The sequence below is a fragment of the Coptis chinensis genome, chromosome 8, assembly GCF_015680905.1.
Source record: "Coptis chinensis isolate HL-2020 chromosome 8, ASM1568090v1, whole genome shotgun sequence".
Taxonomy (NCBI): Eukaryota; Viridiplantae; Streptophyta; class Magnoliopsida; order Ranunculales; family Ranunculaceae; genus Coptis; species Coptis chinensis.
In genome coordinates this window covers 6,893,597-6,909,280 of record NC_141463.1, presented here as the reverse complement: position 1 = coordinate 6,909,280, position 15,684 = coordinate 6,893,597, and the positions used below count along the sequence as shown (strand labels likewise).

Here is a 15,684-nt window from a genome sequence, read left to right as displayed (position 1 = left end):
CAATTGAGAAATGATTTGCATTCCACTAAAAAGTCGAAGTCAAACAGTGGGGAAGGAGGTTCATCAGCTCTAATATCAACTGCGATAACTCAACCAATGGATTATGATCCACACCAAGTTCATGGGCTTGAGAATATGTCTCTTGGAAAGAAAGAAGGCAAAAAGAGAAAGAAGAAAATGATTCTAAATTGGAGGAATCCGCTAAGAAACTTGATGATTTTCTGGTGGAGCTTTCTAAAACCACCAAAGAAGGCTATGAATTGGAAGCTCAAAGACAATTGAAGAAAGATGAGATGGAATTGAAAAACTTCAATTGAAGAAAAGTTCGATGGATTGGAAGCTCCAAATCCAAAAAAAAAACTTCAATTGAAGAAAGATGTGCTCGAGTTCGAGAAGATGAAAATGATCTTGAAAATACTAGGAATGAAATTAGAAGGATTACTTTCAAGAAGCGAAATAAATTTGGCAACTCAAAAGGGCAAAAATTTTACAAAAAATGAAGAATCGACTTGCCAATATCTTCAGTAGTAGTTAAAGTAGTGCATAGTCTAAATTTGAGTTTGTACGTCTTTTAATTTGAGTATTTTAATTTGTCTTTTAATTAATAACGTACTTTAATTTGAGTTTGTATTTTGATTTTAATTAGAATGTATTTTAATTGAATATTTTCTTTTAATTTGAGTTAAGTTACCTTAATTTAAAGTTGATACTTTTTATCATTCTAAAAAAAATTCGGCAGAGTCTACTTTGTATTTTCAAAATTCTCATATACACAAATCATTTTATAAAACCACAAATACATAGAAATAAACTTGGAATACAAATACATAGAAATTGAAACGATAAATAAACACAAAGTCCAAATGAAGTGCAAATAGAAATAGAAATCAAGTTTGGCCACGCATGCCGCCTACTCCACAAATGCTCGACCAAGTCATTCTTCAATCTATCATGAACAACTTTTGAACGAACCCTCTCGATGCCAGATGCCCAACGAGATAGAACAAATTGGCGTTGATCTTCAGATGCACCTTCTCTACTTGGTATTTCCAAATCAGGAATATACTGCGGGATATTCGTTTCGCGTTCATCTTCCACAATCATATTGTGTAAAATGATGCAAGCCCTCATAACAGTAGCCATGTTCTCCAAATACCATAACATGTACGGATTCACTAAAATAGCCCAACGCGATTGTAATATACCAAACGCCCGTTCTATGTCTTTTCTAGCATCTTCTTGCTTCTTTGCAAAATGTTTGTCTTGTGCAATAGTCGATTTAGCAATCGTTTGAATCAAGGTGGCATAATTAGGATAAATACCGTCAGCCAAGTAATAGCTCATATCATAATGATGGCCATTCACAGTGTAGTTACAAGGAATAGCTTCATCATTGACTATATCATCAAATATTTGTGAGCGGTCAAGCACATTAAGATCATTGTGAGAACCCGCCATTCCAAAAAAAACATGCCAAATCCACGCGTCACGATCGGAAACTGCCTCCAAAATCACTGTTGGTTTATGCTTATGGCCAGTGTGAGACCCTTGCCACGCGGATGGGCAATTCTTCCATTGCCAGTGCATGCAATCAATGCTTCTTAGCATTCCAAGCCATCCACATTCCTCAGACTCTTTAAGCAAACGTTGAATATCTACAGCATTTGGTTTGCGCAAGTATTCACCTCCAAAAATTCTAATAATTCCATCACAGAAATAGCGCATGCATTCATGAACAGTTGACTCAGCAATATGTAATATATCATCTACTAGATCAGCTGCAGTCCCATAAGTAAGCATTCGTATAGCAACAATTACTTTTATTTTTGGGTTAATCCCAAACTTACCCGCACTATTAACTTTTTGTTGAAAATATGGTACATTATGATTAAGATGATTGAAAATACGAGTAAATAATGACGGACCCATACGAAATCGGCGTCGGAAGTCGTGGTCACAAAATATAGGATTTGCGCCGAAGTAGTTAGCATTTATACGAGCCAGTGTTGCCTCGTACTAACGATTCTTACATTTTCTTCATTTCTTCGAACCACCATGTGGTCTATAAGAAGACTCCGCTTCTTGCGTCAATAAACTCAGACGATGTCGAACCAAAGGTAGAGCAATAGCCACTAATTTATGAGTTTTAACTATAGTGTTATCATTTGAAGAGTTTGAGCTCAAGCTCGATGAAAAATCAGAAGAAGATGAATGATCCATTGAAAAATCGTCAAGAGTTTTGGTAGTATTTTTATTTTTTTATTATTTTTTTTTTGCTCAAGGAGATGAGTTTAGATGAGAGGGAACATGAAAAATGAAGAGAACCTCGCATGACCAAGAGGGTTAAATAGTTATAGCATGCGGTTTCTGGAAAACCGCGCAGTGGGTTTCTGAAAAACTGCACGGTTTTGGCAAAACCGTGTGGGCTATATGGCGCGGTTTATCTAAAACCGCGTAGTTTGATGTCGAAAAATTTGATGTTGCTCCTAAAATTGCTTGGTGTTTTTTTGGTTTGGTGTTTTTTTTGTTCAAAATTGTGGTGTTTTTGGTAGCTCTCCTAAAGATGCTCTTAGGTGGGTGCTTTCCTAAATGGTTTCACATAACCATTCCAATCGATCAGTTCTTGAATATCCCTCCCACCTAGCGTACATACTACCAACCAGCACCACAATTAACATGAGTTCAAAAATTAAGCTAATTAAACCCCCTCCCTACAGTAACTAGAATTGTCCATTAGGTTGGAATTATTTCCGAAAACAGTACTATACAATGTTGTAGAATCGTAACTCGTATCTTAAACCGTAGAGGTTAAGAGTCAGATTAAATCTTAAACCGTATCGTAAATCGTAAGATTTTTTTCTCCAAATATTTTAGACTTCAAAAAATATATGTATGATTAGAAACTCATACATGAATGAAGTTTTAAAATCATGTTACTTATAAACCTTTAAAGTAGGCCCAATAAAAAAAGGTTTGGTTTGTAATTGTTGCACGGTTTAAAACAATATTCCAAGTTTTTTTGGCTGAAATTGTTTATAAAAGGTCTGTCCAAAATAAAAATATATATATAAAAGTCCAATTAAACATTTAAGTTACAAGTCCAAATCTATATCTTAATATTAAAACTCCCACAAGGAGTATTTTTTGAGCTCTATTAAAATTCCACGTCATCTCCTATTAAAACAAATTATAACACTTTTAATTAAAGCGGAAATCCTTCTCCTATTAAAACAGAATGTCTCTCCCAATTGAAAAAATAGTTTTTTAAAACTTAATTAAAAATTCATTAAAAATAATTTGTTAGAAAATTAAAACGGGTTAGCAACTAAGACAATAGTCCCAATTTTCTAAAAAAAATCTAAATGTTTTCAAAAGAACTAGTGTGTATGCACGAGCCTACAAACTAGTACCAATTAAAAATGCCCACTTGGGCTTAGAAAATAAAACAATCAGGAGTCTTCTTCTTCAATAGTTCTGCCTCTCTCTCTGGTTCGATCTGCTCTCGCCTCTCTCTCTCCAGTTCAAGCACTCGACCACTTTCGATCTCTATGCCTCTCTCTTCTCCATTTCTGCTCTCTCAAGTGCCTCATGTGCTTATATTTTTGAAAGTGATGGGGTTGTAAATAGGTACCTTGATTACTAACTTCTTTCTCATTTTACTTCTTCTTCATCTTTTATTTAGATTTTAAATTGTAAGATTTAAGAGTTAACTTCGTGATTTACGATTTGGAAACAAATCGCATGCGATTTATTCCGGTTTTCATAATTTCCGATTTTTCCAATGAGTCAACTCGATTTCTATGCGGTTCGAATTAACTCGCGAGTCAACTCACAGTTTTTACCGGTTTCTATACAACATGGTACTATAACACATGGAAAAATTTCGAACTAAGAATGAGAGAGATTGATCAATCAGTTCCCTTTTTATTTTCCCCGCCACCTTCCTCATTTTTCTCCCCAGGTCATGCTTAAATATAAGCAAGAGGCATACTTGCCTATTCAACATGTTTCATGTTCTAACCAATTACTAAAATTAGATCCTTATCACCCCCATAGTACAAAATATCAGGATATGAGTATTTATCGATATTCAATTTCTAGATATGTATCGTGGATATATCCCTCTCTTTGGAGATATTTGATATTGTTTCACATGCAAATATCGTGGATATATCCAAAATATCAACAAATATCGTGGATATTGTGGATATTTCTTGATATATCATGATACATTATTTATATTTATTTAAAATATAATGGTAAATATTAAATAAAATTGTTATATACACAAAAATATCGCAAAATATTTGCAAATATCGTCAAAATATCGCCGATATTTGCAAATGATATATATCTCTTAACATATCGTGATATTTATATATCTTTTTTTGAAATCTAGATAGATATCCCCAAATATCATGATATATCGGGATATTTTGTACTATGATCACCCCAACCCATTACCCAATATATATGAACAAGCCCATATAATAACATAACCCCAAGTAACAAAACAATGCCAATATAATAAGACAAGCCCAATAATAGAACATGCTAATGTTAATAGAAAATGCCCAATAAAATGGCAAGTCTAAAAATTTAACCGGTCCAATTCAAACAACTATCCAAGTCCATATCAAACTTAGCCAAATATATAAATATTAAACCTCCACCAACCGGATTCCAATTAATGGCCTACAATAAATTCACACTAAATAATAACTACACATCAACTAATTGGGTAAAACATTTAACAATTTATTCGTGTCAAATTCAACTACACAAGTTCACATCAAAAACCAATTATAACAAGATAAGTCGAATACTATTACATAACCAAATAAATATCGTCAATCTGAACTTACCTATAGTAGCACTAAACTAACACGTAAAATGGCAGTATTACCCTTAGGTAAAATTCCAGGTCATTACAAGTACTATTGTCTTATTTATTTAAGAGACGTCCCACCCTATGACGAGATGGTACTATACTATAGTATACATTGTATAACTAGAATTGTAATGAGTAAGGACGAGTTCTTTAACTCTTATTAGATTTCATAGCCCATATTTTAATAAGGTGGTGTATTTAAACTGCAATGTACACCTGATGGAAATTCACCCATGTGAATGTAGAATTGGGTCGGTTCTTATGGATATTTGAGCAAGTATTCTAGAGCATTCATGTAGCAAAAGTAGAGCAATGCCAAAAAGAGCAACACTTCAGAACAAACAATACAATGAAAGAGCAGTGTGGGTGTATGTCCTCTATCTCGGTACAAGGGAATGTTGGTTCAAAGATTTTAATCTACCACTTTCACGTAAGATATGATTTGTTGCTCTATGACTGGTTCAAACCCGTAAAACACCAGTATTTTATACACTGTAATTTCGATTATCTTAGGCACTTCATTAACCCTTTTGTCATATTATATTCCAAAATAGTAGAGGACTATAAATATTTTGAAATAATGGTGGATTGTCATTGGAATTTCCCTTCGTGTATTTCAAACTACTTGTGCATACAAAGTGGAGAAGTAGAACAAAGAATGTTCCCTCCTACTTTATGTGTGTGTGATAGTCCCACATTGGTAAGCTACCACTAACTTTGTCGGGTGATATGTTAGTGAGCTTGGGCTTGGGCTTGAGCTTGGGCTTCTCATGTGTGATATGTTAGTGAGCTTAGCCAATCCCCAAAACTAGTTTTGTTTCTTGAGCAAGTTTTGAATTCCTTATTATAGTAGGCTTCTAATATTATATTAGAAACAAAAACAAACCTTTGATCTCTATATAAACATGACTCATGTCTAGATCTAATGACTCAATTAAGAAACCCAAAAACATTTTCTTTCTCTTCTTCCTCCAGAGAGAATTGTGTTGTTGTTTTAGACAGTAGCCTATTGAAGTGTATCTTAGTCTACTTCTGTTATTGAATCCTATGAGTAGAGATGTCTGTGAAGCCTTACACTATCTGAGGGGGCGAAATCTCTTCTTAAAGGCAGTGTATTCACACACCTTGATAGTCCATTCTTCCTCTATCCTTCTTGTTTCTATTCGATTACATAACCTTGTTTACAACATGTAGTCCACAAATAGTTCATTAGTTGCTAGTTTAAATTTCTTCCGATTTGTCTATAAGAAGCAAAATGTTGTCTTAAGGACTCACTATCTCCATATAAGCTCACGATTGAGTTGGTTGTTACTCTAGTAGTCTAGTGCCTTGCTTTTATAATATATGAAAACACGACGTTAGCTCTCAAACAACCTAAATATTGTTCTTTAACCAAGAAACTATGATAAATAATCAATATTTAACCAAGCGTTGATTGAGAATAGTAATCTTTACTATATAGAAAAAAATATGGGGGTTTGATGAAGAGTGATTGTGTGTGGATGTAGGGGTAATTTCGACATTTCACATTTTTAATTTTTAATATATATTTTTGACTTTTGGAAGGGGTAAAAGGTAATTTTACATGTGTTTTTTTTTTGTAATTTTATTTTGAAATTGTCCTCATATGTGGGCACTCTATGTCAAAAAAAATTAGACACAGAGGTATTTTGGTAATTTCATTGTTTAATATATATTTTTTAGATTTTATATAGGCAAAATTGTAATTTCATTATTTTAAAAGAGGAATTTTTTTTTTCAACATCATGGGCTCTACGTTACAGTTTTTGTTGTTTTTTTGTCACATCGATGGGCCCTATCATATTTAATTTGAAGAAGTTTGGAAAATAGCCACGTAATGCTTAATATGCTAGTAATAATGCTAATAATGAAAAGGGATCCCTAATGAAAAATGTGTTCTCAAAACGCTAAGTTGGCCTTATGAGGACATGACAAAATAACTTTTTGAGTTGATCACAACTTCAAAAGGACCACAAACTACCTAAAGCAAATAACTCGCAAATAACATTTAACACGTATCAAAAACAACCTATAACGCACGCCTATAACTTGTAAAGGAACCCCACCCATCAAGTGAAAGCAAACCATAGGCGCTCACCAAGTACTGCATCATTTTCTTGGTCATTTTGAAACAGATACCAATAACAGCACGAAAACATTTAATAAAATTCCAAACCAACATGATTCTGGCTTCCGACCAGTGCACTCTATGTAACTTTACATGCTAAAATAGAAGCTGGAAAATAAGTAACCAAATTGTTATACAATAGCTAGCCAAAGCATAGAGACTGCATAGTGGCCCGGCCTACACTCATACGTTGATGATCAGACGATAAGTTGGGACTGCCATTAGATGATTAGCTCTTGGTAATGACAGACCAAATTTTTCGGTCATGTCTAGATCATCAGGTGACATACCATTCGGAAGCTCTAAATTAAAGCAGTGAACCAATTGAGCAAGTACTAATTCAACCACCGTTGAACCTAATTGCATCCCTGGGCACTTCCTACGACCAGATCCAAACGGTAGAAAACGAAAATCTTGTCCTTGAAAATCAATGTTGGTACCAATGAACCTCTCAGGACAGAACTCTTCAGCATTGCTAGACCAAACATTGGGGTCCCTTCCTATTGCCCAAGTGTTTATAAGGACCCTAGACTTCTTTGGTATAAAGTATCCTTTGATTGTTATGTCTTCAATGGATTCGTGAGGAATAAGCAATGGGGCTACTGGATGAAGCCTCATGCTTTCCTTGATCACCATTTTCAGATAGTCCAATTTAATCAAATCTGCTTCCTCAACTATTCTATCCAAGCCAACGACAATTTGTAATTCTTCTTGAACTAGTTTCATAACACGCGGGTTCTTTAGAAGTTCGGCAATGACCCATTCAATTGCAGTACTTGAAGTATCCATTGTTGCGGCAAGCATGTCCACCGTGATTGCTTTGATATGGTCTCGCCCTAGGTGCAAATCCCGTGCATTATTAGATTCCATCAAGGATAGCATCACGTCGATGAAGTCCCTATGTGTTCCATGTAGTTCTTTTGCATCTTGTACATGTTCATCAATGATCTTCTCCAAAAATCCATCCAACACTATATTAATAGCCTTCATACGGCGACCAAAACCCTGGAAAAAGGAATTTTCTTATGTTCTATAACAGCATGGATTGGAAGAAAAAAACAATTCTTAACAAATGGATTGTTCCTTGAACCATAAATTTACCTACACTAACACAACTTTAATGATATGTTGTGCTCCTTGAGGCATTTGCTTTTTACTAAAGAAAAACCTGGGGATTATGAAGCTTAATATCAAAAGAGATAGTTTTATGGCTGGGATCTTAATAAACACAAATGTATTTGAATTTTGAACTCCCAATCACACGTCACATTAACTGAGATTAGTACTTACAAATAAAATGTATGACATGCTAATTAATTTTTCAGTGTATGTACACCAAATTTTGCGTTTTTTTTTCCTTTTCATTTTTGCCTTGATGCTCGGTAGATACTTTGGGCCTTGTTTACATTAACAAAGCATAAAACTGTACACAATCAAACTCATACTTTAGAGAAGGTATGTAATTTACTATGTTTTAATGAGACAGGTAGGGGTCTGCCTTAACCCCAAGAAAACAAAAAACTCATACTTCAAACATCTGGAGAAATTAACTGCTACCATTACCAAAATAATGAAAGATGAATCTCGCGTATTGTTCTAATTCGATTACTTACTTGAAGATCAAATGCTCGAAGGTAAGGGAAAAAATCAGCCAGATTGAAAGCTCCAGCGATACTCAAACTTTGTTGGAGGCTTGACTTGAGGTTGTACTTATCATCCTTAAGTCCAAAAATCATTCGGTGTGTCATTTCTTCGATGAGTGATTCAACCTTGGAACTGACATCAATCACAGAGCTTGACTTGGCTGCAATCTTTATTGTTTCAACAAAATTAACCAACTCTTCTCTCCTCATGGGCCTAAACAACTCAACCTTGGAACTGCTAAGCAGCTGTAAGGTGCACAATTTGCGAATGTTTCGCCAATATGGACCATATTCTGCAAACGCCAGATTTTTCTGTCCATAAGACATGCACTCAGCTGCTTGTATTTTAGGCCGACTAGCGAAAACTGAATCGTGAGTCTTAAGGAATAACTCGGCCCATTCAGGGGATGAGACGACTATTGCTGGGATAAGACCAAGGCGTATGGACACAATTGGACCATATTTCATAGCTAGCTTATGTAGGCTGTGGTGAGGGAGATCACCCAACATATGAAGGTGGCCAAGTAGAGGAAGTCCCAATGGACCAGGAGGAAGGCCTAATAAACCATTTTTCTTTGCTCTTAATGAACTGAAAAGATATGACAGAGACCATAATCCAGCAAGGAAAGCAAAGAAGAGAGCAGCAATCTCAGATCCCATTATTTGATACATCTGAAAAGGGAAGAGACTAGAGAGGATACTTTACTCTAGAGCTATATATTGACGAAACTTAACAGTATATGGTCTTAGAAACATACAAGTAAACTATATATGGAAATTTGATATTGACTCAACCATTTTTGCACATGATGCAATAACAATAAGTTAAAAACGCACGATTTAGTTGATATATAAGAAGCAAAACATGGGGCTACAAATCACTCTCTCTTAGTCTCTTTACATAATATATATCTTTCTAGAATATCTTGTTTTTTTTGTTAATTCCTGGATCAGCAATTAAGACAACGACACCACCGACGAATACAAGACAACAACCACAAAGCAACGAAAATAAAACCAAAAAAAGAAATTAAAATTTACAAGAAGCTAGCCATAAGAAAAAAAAGAATGCATTCTAATATAAAATTCACTAAAACATGTGGAGTGCAAAAGGATTTTCTTATCCATCGGTAAGGTATAATACTAACTACTAGCTCCAAGAACTTACCTTGGATAATGTGTTCTTACTCCAAGATAAAGTGCTCCAACATAAGGTATTTTTTCAGCCAATAAACTTAAAGCACCTGCCAACCTCAGCTCACACCTTCTAGAAACTATGATTCTTGCTGAGTACGAATATCATTTGATCTATGTATGAGCAATTCAACCTTAGCACTGATTCCAACCAAGGATCGTCACTCAGATGTAGTCTTACGAACGAAATTAACTATATGTTCTCTCCTCAGGGGCATAAAGAACTTAACCTTAAAGAGTTATTAAGCAACTCAGAGTTGCACCATTTGAAAATATTTGGGCAATATCGTCCACAAGGTTCCACATCTAGAGTAACAACTCGACGAATTCATCAGGGGATGAGACGACCATGGCTGGGAGAAGACTAACAAACTATGGCGAGTTGGAATTGGATGGAATTCTATATCAGATCTGTTCACAACCTTAAGCAAGCATTGGCACTGTAGAAGTACTCTTCCTTCAGTTTAAATTCATTCTCAAGTTGTCAATAATATCATCTTACCATTATGAAACTGTTAGTGTGCACCAGTACAGTTCAACGAAAAAGCAAGAATGAACCATACTAATTTAAAAACTTATCAACAGTTTTTAGTACTCTAAAATATGTTTTTTTTTTCAATTAATAACATGGATATTTCAATTAATAACATGGAATTTCTTGCCTTCTCGGCCAATTTTTGCATAATATTGTAGGGAGATCACCGAACACGTGAAGGTGGCCAATTAGAGTCACCTTTTTGGACTAGGGGGGAGACCCAACGAACACTTTTTGCATTTTTCGGCTCTCAAGGAGTTAAAGATGTATAAAAGAGACCATATACCACAGAGCAACACAGTTAAAAGTGCAACAATCCAAGTACCCATTATTTGATAACAAGAGAGTGAAGAGAGGAAACTATATACAAGAACCAAGTTAATTACAATCTCAAACCTACAACCACAAAATACTTGCCTTAAAATACAAGCACAAATTCAGGAGATTTCCTGAATCCTGATTCAGTTGCTAGTTGATATTTCTTCTGATTGTTGTGGGGATCGGAGGAATCAAATCTCGAGCTTGCGGCTCGTGCCTACTCAAGCACCTCACTTCCCTTGGTCATTTAGAAACTGATACCAAATACTCCACAAGAAAAGCATGAAAATAACTACACTGATCTCAAAATTATTCTACAACTTTTAGTATTTCTGAGATATGATAACGATTAAAACACCATAGTAACATGATTCTAGCTTCTGACCAATACACTGTATAAAACGTTAGATGCAGAAACAGAATCTGAAAAATAAGTAACCAAGCTGTTATACAAGAGTCGAAACAAAGCGAGAGTGCATACTCCACAGTCCATACTGGACTGCCCTACGCTCCAAAGTTGACGCGTAGGCGATAAGTTGGGACTGCAAAAAGATGGTTAGCTCTTGGCAATGTTAGACCAAATTTTTCCGTCATCTCTAGATCATTAGGTGACATACCACCCGGAAGCTCTAAATTAAAGCAGTGAACCAATTGAGCAAGTACTAATTCAACCACCGTTGAGCCTAACTGCATCCCTGGGCATTTCCTACGGCCTGATCCAAACGGTAGAAAACGAAAATCACGTCCTTGAAAATCAATGTTGGTACCAATGAACCTCTCGGGAAAGAACTCTTCAGCATTACTTGACCATACATTGGGGTCCCTTCCTATTGCCCAAGTATTTATAAGCACTCTAGAACTCTTTGGTATAAAGTATCCCTTGATTGTTATGTCTTCAATGGACTCATGAGGAACAAGCAATGGGGCTACTGGATGAAGCCTCATGCTTTCCTTAATCACCATTTTCAGATAGTCTAATTTAATCAAATCTGCTTCCTCAACTATTCTATCCAAGCCAACGACAATTTGTAATTCTTCTTGAACTAGTTTCATAGCACGCGGGTTCTTTAGAAGTTCGGCAATGACCCATTCAATTGCAGTACTTGAAGTATCCATTGTTCCGGCAAGCATGTCCACCATGATTGCTTTGATATGGTCTCGCCCTAGGTGCAACTCCCATGTATTATTAGATTCTATCAAGGATAGCATCACGTCGATGAAGTCCCTATGTGTTCCATGTAGTTCTTTTGCATCTTGTACATGTTCATCGATGATCTTCTCCAAAAATCCATCCAACACCATATTAACAGCCTTCATGCGGCGACCAAAACCCTGGAGAAGGAACGTTCTAATAAGAGCATACGGATTGGAAGAAAAAACACTTCTTAAGTTGTTTTTATTTGAACCATAATATAATACTACCTATACTAACACAAATTTATATATTGTGGTGTTTAGAAACACTTTTTGGCGCAAAAGGATTGTACAAATGGTTATAATATCTATAAGCTGGCTTTCTCTTCAACGGACTGCCAGTTAACGGACATGTTATATGGTATTTTGAGCAGCTTATATAGTGTCGTGCACAGCTTATATTATATCGTATATAAACTGCCCACGAACCAAGTTAATAAATGTTAAAAAGTTATTCAAGACACTATATAAACTGCCCCATAGCTAGTAAATTCCACAAATATGTTAACTTCAAAAGTTCGATCACGTCAATTATTAATTTTGGGCTAAGATTCAAAATTTTCAACAATAATACTTTTAAATATTGGGGTCCAATAAAACGCAATAACGGTAAAAATAACGATATATCACGTGTTTTAACTCGGGTATAATCCATTTAATATATTTCTTTAAAATTGGCTATATATTTTACATTTAAAATTTTGATATATAAGTATATAACCTTTTTATTTTTATTTTTACAATTTTATTTAATGAAAAAATAATACAAATGTCATTTTATTTAAGCCAAACCTTATAATTCCGAATAATTAGAAAAAGAAGCAATTATATCCAACCCAATATACATTTAATTAAACCTTCCGCAAGGTTGGATCATTCAAAAATCGGTATTATTCGCTTTATTATCCTTTATAATTTTAGAAAACTATTTTATGGCATGTCCTTTTAGAAAGTATCCACACAAAAAACTTCATTTTCGGATATGCCTGAGGCCTAATAGATGTTATATTTTGGGCCTTGGTTTCACTAACAGATCGCGATTCTTAGACAATCAAATCCATACTTCAAACATATGGAGACAAGGACCACCGTTACCACAATTTAAAATGGATCTCACGTATTGTTCTAAATTGATGAAGATATACAAATACTTCTTGAAGATCAAATGTCTAAGGTAAGGGATAAAATCAGCCAGATTGAAAGCTCCAGTGATACTGACAGCTTGTTGGAGGCATGACCTGAGGTTAAACTTATCATCCTTAAGTCCAAAAATCATTCGGTATGACATGTCTTCAATGAGTGATTCAACCTTGGAACTAACATCAATAACAGAGCGTGATTTAGCTGCAATCTTTATCGTTTCAACAAAATTAACCAATTCTTCTCTCCTCATGGGCCTAAACAACTCAACCTTGGAACTGCTAAGCAGCTCTATGGTGCACAATTTGCGAATGTTTCGCCAATATGGACCATATTCTGCAAACACCAAATTTTTCTGTCCATAAGACATGCACTCAGCTGCTTGTATTTTAGGCCGACTAGCGAAAACTGAATCGTGAGTCTTAAGGATTGACTCGGCCCATTCAGGAGATGAGACGACAACTGCTGGGACAAGACCAAGGCGTATGAACACAATTGGACCATATTTCATAGCTAGCTTATGTAGGCTATGGTGAGGGAGATCACCCAACATATGAAGGTGGCCAAGTAGAGGAAGTCCCACTGGACCAGGAGGAAGGCCTAATGAACCATTTTTCTTTGATCTTAATGGACTAAAAAGATATGATAGAGACCACAAGCCAGCCAGGAAAGCAAAGAAGAGGGCAGCAATCTCATACACCATTATTTGATGCATTTGAAGAGGGAGGAGAGAAGACTTCATTCAAGAGCTATACATTGACGAAACTTAACATTATATATATATTTTTCTATGATATTTTAACGTTATATTCAAAGCAGTATATGACTATATCAAAGTATTATATATGGATTTGGCATTATATATTCTGCACATGCAATGATGAGTTAAAAAGTGTCCCAAGTCCGAGGTAGAGATATAAACAACACACACATAGGGGGTTCATATGTTAACCGGGTGTAGGAGTGATATGCGATTAATCGGTAATTTAATTGGTTTTATACTATTAAATATAAATATACAATATCTTCATTTACTCTCGTTCTTATCTATACATGTTATCACTTATTTATTCTCAAGTAATATTAATAGTGCAATTTCAATGTATTTGTGAGCATCGGACCTGTGAGCATATCCTGCTTTGATATTAAAACTTCAAAGCACTGTTAGCATCGGACATGTGAGCAAAAAAATCTCTTCAATATAGATCTGGTTTTGTTGCTCTGTCTCAATATTTTCTGGAACCTATCGTGCTACAACTAATCGCGCATCAAAATCAAGCCAGAAAATCAACGATGTTCTTTTCTCGTTTTCGATATGACCGATTAAATCGGAGTACACAGATTTACTTTTTAGACTTACTATTGCGACTTACTATTTGAATAACGTTGATTTGTGTATCTCTATGTAAATCAATAATTAAGACTTTTGACATATTATAGGTCCAAAACGTTGGTCAAATAAGTGGGTCGGTCTAACATTACTAACTAAATCACCCAATGAGTAAGAACTGAGAAATTGGAGAAACACATTCTGAGAAATCAGAGAAACACATAGCTCAACCACCGCTTAATCGCGATTTTAACTGCTTAGCTTACGTGCTCTATTTGATTCCGGACAGAATAAAAGTCAACAACACCCAAAACGAAATCAAAAACGAAAAAATACGCCACATTTAAAGCCCCACCAAAACTAACTGCGTATTGCCGGTATTGGAGTGCTATGGAAAACAGTGTTAGATTCGTTACTTACCTACAGTCTTTGGCGCTAACATTAATTTCATTCCGTTACTTAGGAGTTATTGGAGTGCTATGGAAAACAGTGTTAGATTCGTATGAAATTCAAGCTTAATTCCTAACCAGTTACTGAATTGATCATTTCATCCCTACACGACATATGACATTAATCCAAGTATCCAACCACCCCGCTCATAAGTTTGCCGGCCATAATTATCTGTTCACTTTATAGGCATGCTAGATTAATCCATGAAGTACCCTTAGCTAGTGTTTTCTTGCATGTTTCATTGTTCAAGCCTCCCAGGAAATGTGGTAGGGGAAATTACCTGAAGATCAAGTGCTCCAATTAGAGATAAATAACCAGCTAAATGGAAATAACCTTCACCTGCCAGCCTTGCACCTTCATGAATGCATGGTTTCTTTGAAACCATCATTCTTGATTCCAAATATCTTTCCAAATACTTGCGCCATCGATGAGCAATTCATAGCGCTGATACCAAGTTAACAACCACGAATCGTCACTCAGATGTGATCTATATTGACTCAACAAAATTATAGCTATCTGTTCTCTCTCACGGGCCAGAAGCCTAGAAGAACTCAACCTTGGAGTTGTCAAGTAACTCTTAAGTTGCACAATTTCGGCTAATATGGAACACTAAATTATGTAATTTTCAGGATTGGAAATGCATCCATACTCCCGTAAAGAAATTGGTTCTGTGGAAGAACATCAAATACTAACTGCAGGTAGGCGAGAGAGAGCATATGCATATTATAACACTCTGTTTCCTTCTCTTTCTCTTTTTTTTCTTTGTTTTATAGGAATGAAGAGAAACGTTTCCAAATTAGAAAGTACTCCCCAAAATGTAGTAGTTTACTAACACTCAAA

The 15,684-nt window shown here is 35.3% G+C and overlaps 2 protein-coding genes across 3 annotated transcripts; both read right to left on the bottom strand.

Annotated features, from left to right (window-relative positions):
• Positions 1–7,054: 7,054 nt before the first annotated feature.
• Positions 7,055–9,638, bottom strand: LOC147479610 (cytochrome P450 CYP736A12-like). Its single transcript, XM_086580029.1, has 2 exons — positions 8,654–9,638; positions 7,055–8,045 (listed from the first exon to the last, which is right to left on the bottom strand). The coding sequence occupies exons 1-2, from the start codon at positions 9,353–9,355 to the stop codon at positions 7,224–7,226; spliced, it is 1,524 nt and encodes a 507-aa protein (XP_086436155.1). The 5' UTR covers positions 9,356–9,638; the 3' UTR covers positions 7,055–7,223.
• A 1,082-nt stretch (positions 9,639–10,720) lies between these two features.
• LOC147479609 (cytochrome P450 71AU50-like) lies at positions 10,721–15,244 on the bottom strand. 2 transcript variants are annotated; one of them, XM_086580348.1, is made up of 2 exons: positions 15,125–15,244; positions 10,721–12,062 (listed from the first exon to the last, which is right to left on the bottom strand). In XM_086580348.1, the coding sequence occupies exons 1-2, from the start codon at positions 15,230–15,232 to the stop codon at positions 11,235–11,237; spliced, it is 936 nt and encodes a 311-aa protein (XP_086436474.1). In that variant the 5' UTR covers positions 15,233–15,244; the 3' UTR covers positions 10,721–11,234. The 2 variants fall into 2 exon arrangements, with proteins under 2 accessions (XP_086436474.1, XP_086436475.1); XM_086580349.1 differs by lacking the exon at positions 15,125–15,244 and adding an exon at positions 13,076–14,306 and having other exon boundaries at positions 11,029–12,078.
• Between the last annotated feature and the right edge of the window lie 440 nt (positions 15,245–15,684).